Genomic DNA, 20,223 nt, shown 5'->3' on the forward strand with positions numbered 1-20,223 from the left:
ATCCCGCGGGCCTTCTCCCCGTTTTACGACAACAGCCTACACAATAATGCATCATAAATGAAGTCACAATGTTTTGTACGAGATATCTTTATTTTCGGAAACTGTTCTCAACCACCTACAAACCCACACAGACTATTTTGGTATTTCCCTGAACCGTTACCCAATCATGGCCACTCGTGAACACACGTGCAAACCGTAATTAGTTTCAGATTCCTTTTGTAGATAAATTATACACTTGTTTGGCGACTGTTACATCGCACGACTATAGCCGAAGTTAGGCCTTTAAGAGAAATATTTATATCTGGAAGAAAATCGTAGTCTCCCATGTAGGAGGGACGTTGCGTGACGAGACAACAACGGCTGCGAGGGAGACTGAGAATCGATGCATCATCGACACCTGTAAATTTTGAGCACTTTTGTTTTTAGTTAGCCTGCATAATAGGAGATATTTTTTTGCGTTTTTCAGGGGAGCGAAGGCAAGCGCAAAGCGAGCGAGGAGCGCGAGACAAGGGCGTTATTTTTTCTGCGCGCTTGCCCCATCGCACGTGTCTGGTTCTCCTCGAACGCTTCGCGCTTACCTTCGCTCGCCCGAAATAACGCAAAAAAAAAAAAAAACCGCCTGTTAAGCAGGCTAGTGTTTAGTCGATGGATGATATTCAAATATTGGTATCAGCAAGAAAAGAAGAGGCTTGTTTGACAGCCTTCTGATTTCAAATTTCCTAAAATTATCAAAATCAACAAAATGTTGCGTACATTGTTTGGTGTTGGCCGGCATTGCATTTGTCACAAGTTCATTAATTCAAAAGAGGTATTTACGTTTCTAACTACCCTCTCAACCAATAGCATGCGCGCTCGTGGTATCATTGTTGATTAGCTAACTTCTGATATGGCACCATAATAATATAAGACAGCGAGAAAATAATAGAAGGATAAATACCGATATGTATTAACAGTTCGAAGACGGCAATTACCATTAAGATAAAAATCTTATAGGAGAAAAGTGCCACGATATTTTGGTACATAACCAACCTGATAAGGAATAACTTATTCAGTTAATCTATTGCTTTCTTTACAAGAAAGATCTTCTAACTATGTCACTGACAGGATGAAATTTATCAAAGCTAGATCTGACAAACCAGATTCTCATTTTAGTGTAGCTAACAAAAACAAAAAAGACCCAGCACGTAGCATTCAAAATTCAACATCCCTGTGAACTGGCATGCAACACTCCACATGGATACATAATTTACTATCTTATACAGTGTCACGAGCAGTTGGCTTTTACCAGCAAAACCAAACTAATAATGCTTTCTTACCACACGTATTCCTGTAACACGCCTGAGATACTATTCAAAAATCGAGGTCGCGGTGAATGGTAGGCTTTTTGAGAGCGCAAAAAATAAACCCACTTAGTGGGTGGTTATAAGCTCTTTTTTGATGGGCATTTTGAACAACAAAACAAACCTCCAGTTATCTCACACATTTCAAATGCACCCAAAAAGCGGAACGCTCTAGTTATACGAGCACTCAGTTTTCCACACAAACCATGTAACCCCCAGTGCCTCAAAAAATATGCTGTTCCCCTCACAGTTAAATAGCGCGGTATGTTCCCTGAACATGGACAAACGAAGGCGGCGCTACACCCTACATTTCCAAGAGAGTGAAATTCACTTCTGCGTTAAAAACCAAGTGGTCACTAGGACCTCACGTTCACATCAATTGAACAACGTAATCTTTTTATCGATGGGTTTTCTGCACATGGGGCAAACCTCCAGCGAAGATGCACATTCAACACACGTGCCATGTCCACACAAGAAAGCCACATTGCGCGGTTTTTCCAAACATATGGCGCACATGTTAGCATCCTCGATTTCCCTGACATGCGCCTGAAGGGATAGGAGTGAATGGAGCGTTTCCAGGTATTTTTCATCTTTTGCCGTCAACTCTGAAGGTTGGGCGGATGTTGCTTCTAAGAAAACGAAACAGGGAAGGTGTTTTTTGAGTATTTATTTTAGAAAGCAAGTTGGTTTAATACCCAAGCTCTTGACCTAAAACCGGCACATTTTCGGTCCTTCCTTGTTAAACTTTCGACTGAGAAATCTTCGGAAGTCTTCGGGAATCTAGGAAATATACAGGTGCGGTTTGCAACTTTCGGAGAACGTTCAGAAAGCTCTTCAAGACTGCTTAAAGGCTCATTAAAATGACCTTTTGTGATAAAATAGTACGACTGATTTCGACTAATTAAGTTCCTTTCAAACGCGAGCTTTCGTCGACACATACCTACTTCAAAGAAAGGGGATAAAAAGTCTGTCAATAGTCCTTCCCATAACAGGTCGAAGTAAATTAAGAATCGTCACGGAGAAGTGTAATTTACCACTCTCCTTGATCTCTCGGCAGTACAGAAGTTTCCGTAGCGGAACGTTCGACTGTACATGAACCGACAGCCGTAGAATCCTCTGCTTTAAACTGGCCTTTTTGTTTCAATTCATGATGCTATTTGTTTTGTTTTGTTTTGTTTTGTTTCTTTCTTTAAGGTGAACCTCCCCTTAATTATTACAAACGCAGATTTAAATGAACAACTCACCACTGGATATTTTTTTTGTTATAGTTCCTTTGCACTTTAAACATTTTTTCATCCGCGCAGCGCAATCTAGGAGTAAAAGGTTCAGTACAAACACCGGTTTAATACGTGAAATAAAGTACAGTGGTCGCTTTAAAAAGTAAAACTCTCTCCAACAACTAGAACTTACTACAGGCAAAGAGGAAAGGATGCTGCGAAACTACCCACCTACCTCTTCCTCAACTAAACATTTTGCCCTAAGTGAGGGGTTTGTGTTAACACTGGGTCAGGGGAGGGGTAGGTAGAAAATTCCCCAGAATCCTATATTGCTGTACTGTTACTATGGACATCATATTCATTGTGGTTTAAGATTTAACCTTGGTTTCAACTTCTGTATCCTTTTGTTTACGACTCACTGTCATACGTCAACATCACACAAAACAAAGGAAAATAACCATTAAATTAAAGACTAAAGACAAACTGAACAGAACTAAAACATAATCTTAAATACATCACGTCCGCAACGGAACCGAGCCGAGCCCTGGACATTGCTCTGTCTCTTTCAACCTTAGCAGTGATCAACAACGATCTTCTCCTTAAACATTGCCGCTTAATCAAAAATGGCCGGTAGTATGTCGTTCCCATGTCACTTAATCGTCAGAAACTACGTTAAGTTCTCGAGAAGCTGATCAAATGGACGGTGACACTGTTTACCGAGAATCATTTGACAATTCAGAAACGAGAAAACTGGGACGAGCTAACGCTGGCAAAGACTCAGTTCTGGGACTGTTACTAGGGATACGGAAAAAAATTGGCCAATAGCTGATCAGGGCTTCCCCAGTAATTATCCCAGAAACAATTGCGGGATACATTTCGGCTCCAGTCCCCTCAAAAGTGGCGAATACTGACCTTGACAAGCGATAACGTGACCACAGGGCTCAAACTTGACGGAAGCGGGTTCGTCTGAACACACTATACACTGCGACTCTTCATCATCACCTTTCTGGGAAATTTTGCTGAAGGAGTCAACAACAGCCTAAAAGCACAAAATAAAATAAAATTTTACGGTGTGCCACGACTCTTTTCCTGTCCATCTACAATGTCATTTAACTAAGAGAGAGTGTCTGGAAAAAAGTCAACAACAAGAAGTCTGTTTGGTTTAATAGAAAGACATAGGTGTTCACTCCGCAACGAAATTATAATGATTCGACTTATTTGTATTGTATTCTTTTGTGTTGGAAACGATGTAACTTAAATTCTCTATTTTCGAATCCTCCGCAACAATATTATTATTATCACTTTGCTTGCACCCAAACTTTTGCATTAACCATTCAGTTGTTTTCCAAAGCTCTAAGGAGGACTACAAATTCTCAAGAGCATTTGAAAAGAATACTTTATCGAAATTTGGTGGAAGAAGAGAGTGTATCATGGGGTTTCAAAAATAGTTAATTGGAGTAAGCTATCTTTCAGTGACCTAGCCAATCACCTGAGCAACAAAGGGAAAGTTGGTCTTCTCTTCATTACGAGCAGTTTCCGAATCTGGAGATATAAGACTTTGTAAGGCATTAAATGAAAGCCTTTTACCTTACAAAGAAAACACTTTTTCAGCATAGTAGCGCAATCGACGCAGGCTATCACGTGACCACATGGATCAAATCTGGCATCCGCTGGAACACCGCATACTCGACATTTCACGTCAGTTACTATGGCAACTTCCACCGACGAGGTAGCAGCAGAGAAGACGTCTTTCTGTGCTTGAGAGTTTTCCCGTGAAGAGCTAAAAATATATATATATATATATAATTGTCATGCTTATCGCATTCTCCATTAAGGTATTTAACGACGTGATATCTCACTAGTATCTTAAACTCATGTTTTCTTTTGCACGCGTGATCATAATGAGATACTCATTTTTTCGTTAGCCGTTTTAACACGAGCAAGGCACTAAGGGAGGCTGTTGATAAAAAATTTCACCCAATTTCATGCTGTGGATTCCTCTGCAGAATTTATAAGTCTAAGGATAAGCTAAGGTCTCCTACATTTTATATTTCTCGACGGAAAAACGGTTAAACGTAAATGTATTCTCGAAAGAAAGGGAGAATGCTGCAAAATTATTGAACATTTTAATGTTTTCTGGCATTTTTTATCAGCAAGGTCTATGTTAGTACGTCAGAAAGTCGTTTTCTGCATGTCACTCTGACTGCGTTACTTAAAGAGTTGTAATACAGTCGCATACCCAAATACAGTTTGGACAGTTTGCTTTGCCTCTGGGGAAGGAAAGCCCTCACATTTTCTCTAAATTCAACGCGCTTAATATTGACAGCCCGTTAATACGGACACTTTTCTATGCCCCCCTAAAGGGGTATAACTGTATTCGTACTCAGTTAGACCTCTTTACGCCAGAGCGACACATACTGTATGATTAAGCGTCTTACAAAGGATTTGTAACTTTCAGTGCTGATCTAGAAAATGAGGTTAGTAAGATACAGTGGAAGCAGTCCTTACGGACGCTGTCGTAAGCGGACTGCTCTACTTACGGCCGCCTTCACAAAACCCCCTTTTTCTCAACTCCCAAACAAACTCTGTATTTTTACATTCCCGCAAGCGGCCAGCTTCAGTTACGGACACCTTTTTCGCGTCCCGAGAGTGTCCGCCCACGAGAGCTTCCACTGTATCTCTTACTTCTTTGAAGATACTTTGGCGCACGGGGAGGAATACTTTCAAATTCAGCAGGCTGTACAATAGAATACGGCCCGCAAAATTGTCCAATCACAGTGCACTTACAAACTGAGAAATGATAAGGACAAAATAAAAAAAATGCGTTTGCTTGAAGTTTGCAATAATATGCAGATGTATATGCGTCCGCCGTTTGCCAAAATAGACTTACTCTTCTGTCATTGTATCTTTAGGCACCATGAGTTCCCTGAGCCTTGGATCTCTACAAAGCTGCACTGGTGTCTTCTCATGTTTGTTCTGAAGTGTTATGTCAGCGCCATGATCCATCAGTAACTTCGTTATTATGAACGTAGGTTCACTGGTTGACAACTGAAAAACGGAATTCTTAATTACCTGGCGGTAAATTTCTGTAAAATGACCTCCTATATTTCCTATTCCTATTCGAGGAAATAATGTATGTTGATTCCCAAATAATAGGGAGAAACTATGGCAGTGGATAAAACGCAGAACCAAGTCTCAAGTTTGAAAAAAAAAAAAAAACGCTGGAAAATAACATGAAAAGACGCAGACTTCAAACACACGTTTTAAACCTTACCATCGTTAATTCAACTATTTCAAGTCAAGTGTACTAGAGGACAGGGACATGGTTGCCACAGCCAGAGGTTTTGAAAATTCCCTGGCTTTCCCCGGACTTTTTCCTGACAAATGTAAAATTTCTCTGACCAACTGAATTAACAGTTTCACACATCATCAGACCTGATGAGGGCTCAACCCTACCCTCATAGCCATCCCCTCCATATATGTCTGTAAAATTAGAATTTTAATGTTACAAAACAGTAGTAAAAAAGAGGGAGAAGAATAAATATGAACTCTTAAAATTTCACTTTTCCCTGACCTTGAAGAATTTTTTCCCTGACCATTTCCTGACCTATGGCAACCATGAGGGAAACTACCGGATCCTTAATTGAGTGGGATTTTAGTTCAAGTTTATGGTAGCATAAACTGTTGTTAATAAACCTGAGAATGATGCCCTATGAAGGCACACTTAGGACATACTAGCAACAATCATATCTCGGTTCTTATGTCACACAACGTGCAACATTTGTATAAGCTTTTGTACTCAGTAATGGTAGATACTAGTTCAAAGTACAATGAACACTAAGTAGTTGTTTGATTACAATGTATCCTTCTTCTTTGGCAAAGTCCACTGTAATGTAGCATGATATATTACTAGACTCCACAAAGGTTCCATTCATATTATCACATGCTTATCATGCACGTGTGCTCCTCTTTTTGCCGTACACTGTCCTTTCCCAGTCAGTTCGTTTAGAGCTTCGGTTCATTCACAACAGCGTGTTTTCCCTCCCACCCACCCCTTTGTTCTGACTGGAACCTTTGTTCAGTTCTTCGATTACTTCTTATGTTCCCTATATATTTCAAATCATATCAAAATCTTTATCTCACTTCGAATTCCAAAAGATAGCATCAACTAATGCTCATATCTCCGAAGGTATAGCAAAAACAAATAGAATATAAATGACAATGGTAATTAGAATAAAGTAATACTATATATTATGTACTAGTTTAAGATAATGCAGAAACAAGACAATTATTTTATACAGTGTGTCTACAGTACCTAGTGATAATTAAAACTAATTACAAAGGAGCAGCATTTATTATCTATTAATGCTCTTAATTTTTTGATTTGAAAACATGTAATGATTCACAGTTCTAAGTACCTCTAGGAGCATATTCCAATATTGGCTGGCAGAGTAGCAGAGTAGCAGTATTTAGCACGACCAGAACGTATTTTAAGCAGATCATTACCTTATTCCCCTATATATATATATGTATCCTTAAGATTAATCGTTTATATTATGGTGTTATACTCGACTAGGTCTCATTCCTTCATTAGGTTCCGGGGATATGAACTGCTGTCTGGCTTCCAAATAAAAGGAGTGGCAGGGAAGTGCAACCCCTGGCTGCACTTTACCCCACAGTAAGGCTTAACCCCCGGTCCCACCTGATCTGTACTCCACCCAGGAGGGCCACCCCTCCTGGTTCCCCTCAGTTCCTGTACTGGGGGATATGGGCCTCACCCCCGGAGACTGATCAGGACTCCTGTCCAGGGTGGCTACCCCCGGTACCACTCGATCTTGTCTCCCCCCAGGAGGGCTTCTCTCCTGGTCCCCTTATCCCTAGATTTAAGCGCTTCCCTGCCACCAGAATTTTGCCCATTACCCTTCGTGTGTTTTCTATGTGGTACCAACATAAGCATTTATGCGGAAAAACACTGCCAATTGGAAGAGTTGATTAAATGATATATAAAAACCACAAGAACCACGATTTGACTCAAAGTTAGCGTCATATAAGCAAAACTGCTGTGTGTTATAATACAATCCCCCGATCGAAGCCTACCTCCTTCTTTGGTGTATTACTCCCTCCAACCTTCAAAGAATGGTACATGACTACTACATGAAGAGGCGAGTCGCCAACATCGTCTTGGGCATTGACTTCGGCTCCGTTATCCAAAAGAAGCTTAGCTATGGTCACGTGTCTCTTATCTACAGCCAGGAGGAGAGGGGTCTGCTGACGACCGTTTCGAAGGTTGACGTCAGAACCTGGGCGAGCCTGTAATAAAGTAGCACAGATGTGGTGTGACAACAACAAAAACAAAAGGCCGGTTGTTCAAACGCTGGATAGCGTTGATCACCTCATAACTTACTGTTCAGCGGATAAGTACTAGCGAGACCAATTGCGTTTTTCGTTGGGTAGAGATTTATCTAGTGGATAGCGTTATCCACTTTTTTAACAACTGGCGCCATCAATTTATTTTGTTCGTTTTTTTCGTTTTTTTTCTTACTCCAGTGTTGGATTCAGGCTTTTCATGGTTAGGAAATCACAGCGTATGTCATAAGAGGAGAATTAGTTGAAGCGATCAGCGATCACGAAATTTGTGAAATAATGCAATTTAGTTACAACTCTATTGCTCATGCATTGCGGCACTAAAACATTCATGTGCTGCTTAGAATATTATAGTTCTAAGTCATGAACCCTTATTCTGTTTTATTCGGCGTCGTAGTGATTCCCGACGATCGACAAATTTGGAACGCGCAAGCTTACGATAAAGTTCCGTTTCATATCAGTTACAAAAAAACAGTAAAATTTTAACAGATATAATCAGTTCGCATAAATGTAGTGCGTAGGCGCACCAGCTGACACAGTCTCTTTCGGCAAAATACGGGCAAAACGTTTCTAAGCTTAAAAATGGACACCATGCACAAACCTCTAAATCACAACAGTAATAACCTCTCACCGCTGATTTCTAACCGTTCAGATTGTGTAAACTTAAGAGGCGACATGGTGATCACAAGCGATTTCGAAAAGTTAGAAAAGAGCGTTTTCACATCATGACGCCATGCCCAGCATGTTGGTGTCAAAAAAAAATAAAATGGAGACCATATTGGTGACCCAAACCAGTCCTTTGGGAGTTGAACTCTTTTCTTGTTTAAAAGCTTCCTCTTGTTGCAAAATATTTGCGCAGCTGCTGGCAAGGTGTGAGCAAAAATGCAGCTCAATATCAACAAAATCACGCCATTACAGCGAACACAACAAAGAAAATATGTTAATTTACGTACCTCAACAAGACACTGGACAACACTGTGGTGGCCGTTGAGCGAGGCCAAGTGCAGTGCAGAGAAACCGTCTTCTTTCACAACGTTCAACAAATCTGGGCATTTTTGTGCTATCAAGGAGGCCGCCCTGTGATAGGGTTGGGAAACAAGAAACAGTAAAAGAAATTTAAAGTTGCCAAGAATTAAACAGTCATACGGACAACGCTCATTTATGTCCAGTGCTGCAAGCTTGTGGAACAGACTTCCTGAGGAGCTGAAAGACTGGTCTACCTTGACGTCTTTCGAAAACAAAATTAAGCGAATTGAAATTTGTAAATTGCAATGGACAATCATTAGAAATTCCTTAGTTAGTTTATCGTCAAATTCTCGCCTATGAATCATAATTTTTTGATTGATTTTTGCGTTTTTTATTATTGTTTTTTTTTTTATTATTATCATTATTATTAATAGACTGAGTAAACACTGAAGCAAGTAATCGATCCCCCATCCCCTCCTCCCTTCCTTCAAACCTCAACCTCCCCCTCTTCCCCACCTCGCCTTTCTCTCTCTCTCACTCACTCTCAAAAATCGCTACTAACCTCGCATTTCCTTTTAAGGCTGCATGATGAAGGCAGTTGAATCCTCGCTTATTTTTAATGAACAAATCTACGCCGCGGAAGTTCACAAGAACTTCAACAATCTCAATAAAGTCTTTAGCTATGGCATCGTGAAGGACAGTGTCCCCGTATGAATCCTGCAAAACAAAAAAACGTCACATTCAATTTTCCTCCTTTGACTCTCTCTTCTTCCAGTTCCATCTCGGTCCTGGAAGAAAAGAAGGTCCTGGGTACGAAGATGTGTCGAATTATAACAAACCTGTGCGTTGACATCACAGGAGAAGTTTAGTAACGTTTTTACGACATCCGTATATCCCTTATTGACTGCCACGTGAAGCGGAGAGCATTTGTTCTTGTTGAGTTTGTTGCCATCCGCGCCTCCCTTCAGCAAGGCAACAGCTGCTGCGGACTGATTTCTGAGGAATAATAAAATATTCTTATAAGACACCAGAGATAACAAAACATATATAACAGGAGCAGTTTGTGTGTATTCCTTATATTTATTATAAATCTTCCTTCATTCTTTGGTGAAATGTTAAAAGCTTTAAAAAAATCTTTAATGAATGCTGTCCGAAATCAGCCAACTCTCCTTGAAAAAAGAAAGATTAAACAGAACGGCCTTAAGTCTGGACTCACCCGAATGCAGCATAATGTAGAGCTGTATCTCCTTCAGTGTCCTGAAGAAAAAAAGGGAACCCCGATCAGCGAAAGATACTCGATTTTTTAACACTATAATATTATATTAAATCCGATTTTTTTGCTTAGAATGTAGCTAGAGATTGTTCTTGAACAAAGAAGAAAATAGGATCTGATCGAGGCCTGAAATCCAGAATAACTCTCCTTAAAATTTTCGCGAATGGTTTCGAAAACAGACCCAATTTTCCTAAAAAATTAATCAGTTTTTGAAAAAAACATGGTTTTAGACCTACTGGCTTGAAAACTTAGAGTTGACATGGACGCCTACTGACTTAAAAGCTCCTTGCTCAAACGATGAAAAGCGCCTTTACTCCTCTGTTGAAAACACTGCAGAAATTAAGCCTAGCAGTACATCACAACTGGATTAACTAAATCGCTGCTTTGATAAAATTTTTTCGCTATTTCAAGAGATTATAATACTTACTTGAAGATTAACGTTAGCACCGAGAATAAGTAGAAGCTCCACAATTTGGGTGAGTCCTTGGTGACTGGCAATCTGCAAAGCAGTCTTATCTGATCGTACAATGTCCACCTAAAAAAAATAACCGAAGAATAATCAATGGACAGCGTCTTGGCAAGATTTTAGGTAGTATTACTTTTCCCCCATATCATAGGACACGTTAGATAACTGATCTTTTCATTCCCAATAGGCGTAAAGCTATAAATGCACCCCAGCAAATTTCACGTCCTACAATATCAAAAAGTGAATAGTGCTACGGAAAAGCACCGCCGAAAAAAGTTTCATTTCATTTCCAGAAGTCGAATGTTTGTTAAATCTGTTAAACAGATCCGCGTTCGTCACTCACGGAAAAATTACGGAAACGAAATCGAGTTGAAAGGAGTCAAGTTTCCCGGCCGAGGTGCCCCTGATAAAATTAATAGGGGCAGCTAATTTGCAGTCGCCCGTCACAGCTCGAACATTTCTGCCTTAGTGCCACAAGAACACCAGATTAGGATGCGTTCTCGGCTGACAAACGCGCAAAGCGGCAGTTTACGGTAGCCCTTTTAAGTTTGGCCTTGTGTAAACAGACAACACGAGGGAGGATACCTGTGCAATAGAGCAGGTTGCACCCACCTTATCTGGATGAGCTTTTAACAGTTCTCTCAGTTTTTCGTGGTGTCCCTGTCCTGCCTCACTGACAATCATAGACCCTATATCAGTTGACGCATTGATGCGCAGGTGATCCATGAGTGTTCTCAGCGATTCATCTGAAAACAGAACAACTTTCTAGTCATATTGACATTTTAACAATTCCTACTTGCTGCATTTCCACTTGAGAAAGAAGCCCGGTTTTAAAGCAAGAAAAGGAGTTCTTATAAAATCGTGAAAAAAGCCTTGAAGCACAGTGATAAGAATTCTTTATGTTCTGGCACATGCCTTGTATCGGCGTTTTGTTGTTGTCGTTGTTTGTTTGTTCGTTTTCTCCTAACTTGACTTAAAAACCCCACTAGAATACCGGCAGTTTATTTCTTAAGCAAAAGACACAGTCCCAAAAGATAACACTGGTGCTGCTTTTTATTCAGCTCTCTGCCACGATAATGCCTGTCAAGACCTTTCTTGGCAAAACGAAGCGCAAATTTGCTCTTCGACTCAAAGAAGGCAAATTTCCCTGGATGGAATGGAGTCGTCGTGTGTTCACGTCTTCCATGAACTGTCGCATGGAAAGTTCGTACAGTGACGTCAATGAAATTTACCAAACACTAACGCCGTTTAAACGAGTAAAAATAAGACGCGTCTTAACTAAGACTCAAACTATCCCGCATAAACGGCACATGTCGTTTGAAATTTAGCTAAGACGCGTCTTATCTAAGAACAGCCCCGAACACCTGTTCTTCGATGAGACGCGTCTTTGCTAAGACGCGTCTTAATGTGCCGTTTAAACGGGATAGTTTGCGTCTTATTTGGGACGCGTCATATGTAACACGCATCTTATTTTCCTCGTATAAATGGCTCTATTGTGCATGATGCACGTGCAACGGTTGTTTTGCTCATAAAACCGGTTGTTTTCGACGTTCTTGTTAACGTCTTCGTCGTGGTTGTTTAAGGCTAAATGTCTAAACGATACTGGAGAGCTCTTGCGCCGGCACAAAAACCACGTCTTATCTGGATAGGTTTTCTGTTGACACATGAGAACAGTGATTTCGGTGCGCTTTCTGTAAAGTAGCGATGCCGTGCCGCCTCGACCTTGACAGTGTACCGTCACATATCAGATAGGTTTCTGTGACACCCTTTAGCCCAGTGTAAACAGGTGTTCCTACAATACAGGGCAGCTTTTCATGTCGACGTGAAAAACTATCCGGTATAGCATAGACATATCCTAAGCTCCCTAATTTCACGACGTATCCATGCCGAAGAAGGCAAAGGAATGTGCTCAAAAACTTGATGCACGTGCAAAGCGTGCAGAGTTGTTGTTTTGCTGATTGAGGCTAAACTTTTTCAGTTTTTGACGGTATTCACTTGTGCTGATATCGCTGTTGCCAAGGATCCGTTTTCACAAGGATGTTCTCCTTGACTTCCTTGTTGCCCGTGTACACCTTGACATTTTTGTTTTCTTCCCACGCAAAATAAAAACTGTTCACATTTCCCATTAACACGACTATTGAAAACTCGCTGACGTAGATGTACCATATAACTCCATACATGTATTTATCAGAGTATATCGGCTCGCGAAGAAATGTTATTGATTTACCAGCTGACAGGCATATATATTTTCTGAACGCTACCGACTATCAAATTTTCATTTTTCTTCTCTAAGTTTTACCTATTTCTCTTTGTGAACTAGGAACATTTCTTCGTTCATCTGCAGATGAACGCCTTTGGTGTTGCCGGTGAGACTTAGAAGACGATGTTGACGAGGGCGATGGTTGTAAGATTCCCTGTAACTCTCCATGCGCTGCAGTTTGTTTGGCCTGGGGCGATGCTAGTGGGCCTGATGGTATTGCTGTAGGTGACTCCTTTACCAGCACCGCTGGGTTAAATGTCCAATGTTGCCCTGCAATAGCTACTCTGATATCTCCATCAGAATAAATTTTCAAGACTTGCCCAACTTTGCCCAGAGCCTGAGAAGAGAGAGATGAAAATTCTTGTCATGAATTAATACGGCGCGAAAAAAACTTATATTCCAGCTGGTCCTTTCGGCAAGTAGCTCTCATAGTTTGCTTTTCCGAGGCTACCTCTTGCTTAGCCTTAGACAGTTAATGATTTGGTTTGAAGATGACTACCTTGGGCCCTAATGGGAAAGTGAGCATTAACAGTTACTCGCCCAACTATCGGACGGGACTTTTTACGAACCCTGATAAATCTTTACAAAATGTTTATTCGCCAACACTGCATTCTCGAAGGGTGGTTGCGTTTAATAAAATGGTTGTCAAAATGAACAACGCGCAAAACAACTGCAATAATTACTCACTCTATGTTGATGTGGTGATTTAATAAAAGGTAAAACTTCGACCATATGTAAAATATATGTACATACCAAAATCATATCCTCAGTCCACTCTCCATGCCCAAACTGAAGTTTCTTTACCAATTCGAGGTTTTTCATCACCCTTACTTTGTCACTGACGTGTAGCTCGTCAACCTAAGGGAAAATACGAAGCCTTCATCATCTACAGTACCCTGAGGAAGCAACGAGAGTCTGCAAGCAAGTTCTCATTCTAGAGATCGCAAGAGTAGAAGGTCACGGACGAGCGAGCGGAGAAGGAATGGGGCGGAGGAAGCGTACGCTCGCTTCACGTGACTTACGAATGACAGGGAAACGCCAAATTTGGGGCTCGTCCTCGCTGCAAGAACTGTAACACCCTTGAGGAATGTAAAAAATAGAGCCTTGGAACATAATAATCGATATAATCAATAAAAGATACAATATAAAGAAAGATTTCACAGGTTCTAACACCAAGGTAAAGGATTGGGGCAGAGGCCTGGCCAAAAATTCCACAAGCCTCCGTTGAACGGATACAAAGAAATGCCGCTGAAGTAACGGCGATTTTGCGCTTGCTTTGCGCGTTTTCGTGCTGTCATGTGGGTATGTGCCGAGGCATAACTCCATAACTCTAGGTTTGAACGACATAACTTTTGGCGAGACGACTTTCGAATGACCCATTGTCTGGGTTACCGCTAACAAGCATCAACAACCTTAATGGCGCTGTTTGGTGGTGGTTATAGAGACAGTGTTATCCACGACAGATATCCATTTTTGAGTAATTTCAATTTTCAGTGGACAAAAACCTTGTACCAGAATAATTAAAAAAATATCGCAGTCTTTCTTACAGTTTTCAAGGGCTATAGATTATTAGTTATCTGTAATAACACCAAAGACTATTTCTCATGGGAGCCCGAGAAAATAAACGTCAAATTTCACAAGAATTGTGAAAACACAAGTAAAATTCCGAAAATTTCAATTGTAAGGTCTCATTTTGTGAAATTTGACAATTATTTTCTTGGACTCTCATGAGAAATAGTCTTTGGTGTTATTACAGGCAACTAATTACATCTATAGCCCTTGAAAGATGTAAAAAAGAAAGCGATATTGTTTAAATTATTCTGGTACAAGGTTTTCATCCCCTAAAAATTAAAATTACTCAATTTCCTAATGGATTCCGTCTTAATACTTTTACCTTTGTAAGAGCTGCAGGGTGGAAAGTCCATCTATTGGCAAACCCAGGGTACTGTACCCTCACATCACCACGTTCAGTTATTCTGTGCACTGTTCCTGTCAGGCCAATCACCTGAAAAATATTAAGTTTCTAATAAAATCCACTTCTCGCACACCAACTGCCATTTGTCTGCCACACGACAATGCAACAGCTTTTTAGTAATCACAACCACCACAGAAAATTTACAACAAACAAAAGAAAAAGAGAAAAACCTTCCTGAACTTAATACACTCAGCCACCAAACTAAAACACAATTTTTTAAAACTGGCAAAGGGTGGGAGGGTGGGAAAAGCTTTTACACTGTATGGGAAGAAACAAAAACTGAATCACGCGAGCAGCATGAAAACTGATACCCTAAAATGTCACTCCTGCGCAGGTTCTACTCAGTGTGAGAGAACTTCATTTCTTGCCTCTTTCGCAAGCTCTGCTGGCAAGAAGAACATCTCACGATCAGTAGTGGCTGAGGTAAAACATTTCCAAAAATTTCAAATTTCTAAAAACGAATTTTGCTAGATAAACCAAAAAAAAAAAAAGAAAGAAAGAAAGCAGCAATAAGAGAACAAACCACAGGACTGGTTTTCACAGATTGCCCGACTGTACAGGCTACATTTCACATACCTCTTCCATTTTGTCATTCCATCCTCCATGTCCTTCTTGCATATCTCTTAGTGTGTCCACGCCTAAGAGAACTCGCACCCTCTCACCAACCTCAAATGGTGGATCATCGCTTGTGGATCTTGATACAGAGTTACTTGAGTGTGGTATGATCAGAGATTCAGGGTTTTGACCAAGTTTTGGCAGATGTGTCTTATAATAAGATCCTCCACTTCCAACAGTGATGCATTTTAAATCCACCTGAATTAAAATAATATTTGATTTAATATAAATGATTTGATGTACTTTAAAAGTTGCAGAAATAATTGAGAACTGGACTGATAACAAAGAAGAAGATGAGCAGCTACAGTTTTTATAGTAAAAAATTTGACACAATCTTGTTTCATCGCCGGAAGATGCTCGGTTATAAGATGCTCCCTAAAATTACAACAGATTTAGAGCTATAGAGCACACTTTCGTCGAAAAAATGCTACACCTTATAAACAAAAGAAAACAAAATAATATTATCTGGGCTGTCACTTTACTGTGTACAATATATGCACTAAGTAAGCCAGGATTTCAATGGCTCTGAGGCTCTTTTGGTTTTATTTTCCTTTTGAGTCCTACAAAAGTAGTAAATGCTCCTAATAGCTGGGGGAAGTCTCCTGCCAACAAACCTTAATAGCCCTGTATTAAAGATTTTTTTAAAAACATGGGAACTATCAGCACATTTAGCTAGGATATTATACTATTCTGCTTCAATATCATCTATCAAATTCAAGGAGAAATAATACAACTTCCTCATTCCTAGACCAAGTACTGAAAGTTTCCAATAAGATGGTGCCGTTCTATATTGCTCACCACCCAAAAATACGCCTGCCTGGAGAGCTTGCTTGCGTGCAGGCTACGCAAGCTAAGGCCAGCCGAACTTTGTTTAACACAAAAATTGCTAGATTGAATTTCCCTACCTTGCCTTTGTGCCCAACACGGTACACATTTGTACTGGTAGGTTTCCATTTAACACATGCGACACTTCGGAAACTTTCCAGCTCCCAACCTCTCACATCTAACACCTGACCTACACTCTGGGGCCCTCCATCTTGGTTCCCCCAGTCCCAGTCTGGCCCACGCATGACTTGTGCACCAGCAAATATCCCTTTAGCCTCAACTTTGCACTTGCCAAGTCTGTTGCCAACAAAAACTCTGCAGTAAGAAATATACAGCTGTAAAAGATAGCTTTCAGCATAAGCCCAAGTGAAACAAAAAGTCATAACTGTCCAATTTTTATATTTGTAATGCAAAAAATTAAAACAGTGGGAATCTTTCCAGTATTATTATTCCAAAGCAAAAACAAAGGGGGGGGGGGGGGTAGGTGACAGGGTGCCCTTACAGCCACTCCTTTTATCCCAGCTGGTGATATGAACCATCTTATATGTCTGACAGCTACCTTGCCCATAAAAAAAAAATTTAAACACTTACAACAGTTAACTCCTAAGCTAGTTTTCTGGGAATTTCCACAAATGCAGTCCCAGCTTTCTTAGAAGCATTTCATCAATGGTCAGAGTTTTTCCAAGAACTCAAAAACAATACATGTCATTTTCTGTGAACTGGTGCCCAACACATTACAGGTCATTAATGTCATGTAAAAATTGTTTGAGACAGCTGACCTAAAGCAATAGTATTTTTAATTTTTGTGTAATTCTTACCACAATGCTTTTCCACCTTACCCTGGTTTTCCACGAGCTTCCACTCTATTAAAACCATGATCAAGTGGATGCTTATCATTCATGTAACAGGAACTACACAGGTTAAAACTGACACAGTCACAACATTCCCAGCGAATTCCTTCAATGGCTTGCTTTTTGCACTCATTACAAGTCACATTCGAATGCACAACACCTGGAAAAATAGACAATTAACAGCTTTTCTAAACAGATATAATTTATAAATAAAAAATAGTAATTTCACAGAAATTATCATGGTCCACTGATCAATTCTATGATGATGAAAGGATTTGTAGCATTTCAGGAGTCTTGTAACATCCTTGAGATTTTATCAGCTGGATCTACAACATAGGAGTCTTACGAAACAGAATTCAACTAAAAAAGCGTGTTGTATTACTATGTAATTTTCCATTTGACAAGAGTTGTAAGAATAATCAAAAATTTTGTCAGTCATGCTTGATTAGTTTTTTCACATGAGCAATTATAATATCAATTCATCTTGTCTTTTTAATTTCTTTTTCCCCTGAGGCTAACGTCAAAAAACACTCATTATAAATACTACATATTGTTGCTTAACAATAACATTTTGTTATTAGCAACACTGGTTTGGATACATTTTAATTCAGGAAGACTACGTGAATATATCTATCCTCAGTGTAATCTAGTTTGTGGTTTAGTTTTTTGCTAGTTTGAATGATAGCCAACAATTTAATAATAACCTCCTTCCCTTTAGGCCTGACAAAATTCAATTCTTCACTTTTTAAAGATTCGTTGACTTTGTAGGTAATCATGTCTCCGGTTCTTTCTGTTCATTTAAGCTTGAATAACATCTCACGTTTCAAATCATGGGAAAACTTAAACATGGAAATGGTCTAAGAACTGAAAATTTAAACCATGATGTTTCAGTTTCTAAAAATCAATGAATGAGCCAAGGGCAAGTTTGCTATAACAGGCCATGTTATGAAATGAAATACAACGGTGCAAATGTTGCGAAGGATACAAAAATGTGAGTTATATCTACAGAAAATTTGGATATCATGAATGCAACAATACGCCGGTCTAATATTGCTCATTGTCGTGTCAGTGAGATGCGTTTAGACAAACTTCATTTCATTCCCTGATTGAAGTTACACAGTAAAGGATTATCCCTCAGGAAGAGATGTTACTGTCTCAAAATAACGACTGGTAAAAATAATTATGAATTGTAAGTTATTTTTGGAAGAAAGCATAAGTATGGGACACAGTGAACGTAAACACTGAACCTTTAATTAGGTAAACATCTACTTGGAAACTTTTTCAAGAACCGTTTTCCCTTTGATAGAACGATTGGAAATCTTTACTACCTCCATGAGCAATAAATAATTCTTAGCGGTCACATCGCACGGTGTTAAGAATTTTTATCGATGAAATGCGCGCCCATACAGATGCTAATTTAAAGTTTATTAAGATGAGTCAGGAAGCTTTAAATTATAACGCCTTACCCGCCGGGCCATTATCAAACAGGCAAAGATCGAAAGCTCCTTGATAACCACATCTGTAGTTAGTTCTCGTTCCACCATCCCATTGAACCACGACAGTTTTATCGGGAGAAGAAACGCTTCCACTTCTACCCACCACAACAACAGTTCCAACATGTCCTTCTCCGCCATCTTGATTCCCCCATTTCCAATCTGGACCACGAACAACACGGCAGCCGGCTTCCATTTGTCCTTCTCAACTAGACTCAACTCCTCGAGAAAGCATTCTTGACAAAAAGATTCTTGATTTTCTCAACAACACGTCGTTTCGCAGAACTTGACTTTCTTCGAAATCTACACGAAAAAAAGACGATTTTGCGGGCAGCGGATGTCACTGGTTTCCAGTACCATCGTTAATCCACTTGACGCACGCCCACGACCGGAAGTCGTGCTTCGCGCGAGATTCCTACAGTAATCTTTTCTTTGTTAAATGCTGGGCAAGGCCGACCAGAAACATTTGTCAAACACTTGGAATTGAGCCGAAAGGAAACGGAGGATCTGTTAAGGATTTCTACGTCACTAAGTGATACTACAGGGCAGATAATATAGCAAATTTGATTTGTTTGAAGGGAGGGAAGACGATAAAGTTGTACGAACACCAGTTTCAGACGTTGCACTACTGATTTTTTTTTTTTATAAATTTGAGAAACAGTCACGCTAACGTAGAAAGACCTCCCACCGAATCTATTCAAACAACGATTCTTTAATTTACACTTACATCGCTACCGCAGCCTGTGGTTTGCTAATGGTTTACAGCAGGTTTTTTTCCGGCGACGCTATGATTTACACAGGTTGACAAAAAACAATCATAAAAATTGCCTTTTTGAGTAATACAAAATTCTTAGCAAAACGACAGCAAACGGAGATGCTAAAACGTTACTCAATTTAATCCCTTATAAAACTCACGATTACTTTTACTGTTAATTGGCTTGGGTCTGACCACCGCTGACAGGAAGTTTTTTGCTGTCTCGAGTTGTGCATCACAGCACATCCATAAAAGGAACGCAATCTAGAGTAGAAATAATCAAAAAGCTGTCCAACCTTTAAACAGTATTTTTGCATGTATAAAAAAACACCTTCATTTTCGATTTGAAACCTAACCCAGACACTCTCTTATGTGGCCCGTAGTATTTCAGAAAACTGTTTATTGAAAATAAACAGGATATTAAACCTAAGCTGAGTTCCACAAATTTCAGTGAAGTTGTTTACAAGGAAAATGTAATTTGATTGAATTTCACTGATGTGCGTAGTGACATGCACCTGTTAAAGGCAACAGCTTGATCGGCAAAAATAGAAGTGTTTTAAGACAAGTGTTATGCTTGATATTCATAAAAACATGTACCGATGATTGAATGCAGGCAAACACAACTGAAACTCAGCCGTCGGATCTTAGCACTGTTGAGATACTCACTCGTCACTGTAGCATACAAATAAACTCCTTAATTGCAAGCCGGCTGGCACTGGAGCAAAGGAACATTTTCCTCAGTGAGGGTGTATAGTAAATTTAAGCGTGATTTCTTTTTTCTATGGAAGCATAGCAGTTTCTTTTAAATTTTGTTGGTAAACCTC

At 39.8% G+C, this 20,223-nt stretch overlaps 1 protein-coding gene across 1 annotated transcript; it reads right to left on the reverse strand.

The window, feature by feature from the left end:
- Positions 1–601: 601 nt before the first annotated feature.
- Positions 602–18,956, reverse strand: LOC140943778 (E3 ubiquitin-protein ligase MIB2-like). Its single transcript, XM_073392890.1, has 19 exons — positions 18,619–18,956; positions 17,141–17,312; positions 16,382–16,616; positions 15,438–15,674; positions 14,781–14,891; positions 13,640–13,744; positions 12,926–13,223; positions 11,239–11,372; positions 10,588–10,695; positions 10,104–10,144; positions 9,727–9,883; positions 9,450–9,604; positions 8,875–8,998; positions 7,655–7,867; positions 5,448–5,605; positions 4,145–4,337; positions 3,470–3,596; positions 2,585–2,650; positions 602–1,969 (listed from the first exon to the last, which is right to left on the reverse strand). The coding sequence occupies exons 1-19, from the start codon at positions 18,839–18,841 to the stop codon at positions 1,716–1,718; spliced, it is 3,111 nt and encodes a 1,036-aa protein (XP_073248991.1). The 5' UTR covers positions 18,842–18,956; the 3' UTR covers positions 602–1,715.
- Between the last annotated feature and the right edge of the window lie 1,267 nt (positions 18,957–20,223).

Source organism: Porites lutea, chromosome 1, assembly GCF_958299795.1.
Source record: "Porites lutea chromosome 1, jaPorLute2.1, whole genome shotgun sequence".
Classification (NCBI taxonomy): Eukaryota; Metazoa; Cnidaria; class Anthozoa; order Scleractinia; family Poritidae; genus Porites; species Porites lutea.

Excerpts from the sequence above, each read along its gene's own strand:
- LOC140943778 (XM_073392890.1), bottom strand. The coding sequence starts at position 18,841 with ATGGAAGCCGGCTGCCGTGTTGTTCGTGGTCCAGATTGGAAATGGGGG. Across the intron at positions 5,606-7,654 it reads GTAATACACCAAAGAAGGAG|TTGTCAACCAGTGAACCTAC; the intron begins GTAGGCTTCGAT and ends TCCGTTTTTCAG. Across the intron at positions 3,597-4,144 it reads AAAAGTGTTTTCTTTGTAAG|GCTGTTGTTGACTCCTTCAG; the intron begins GTAAAAGGCTTT and ends TTGTGCTTTTAG.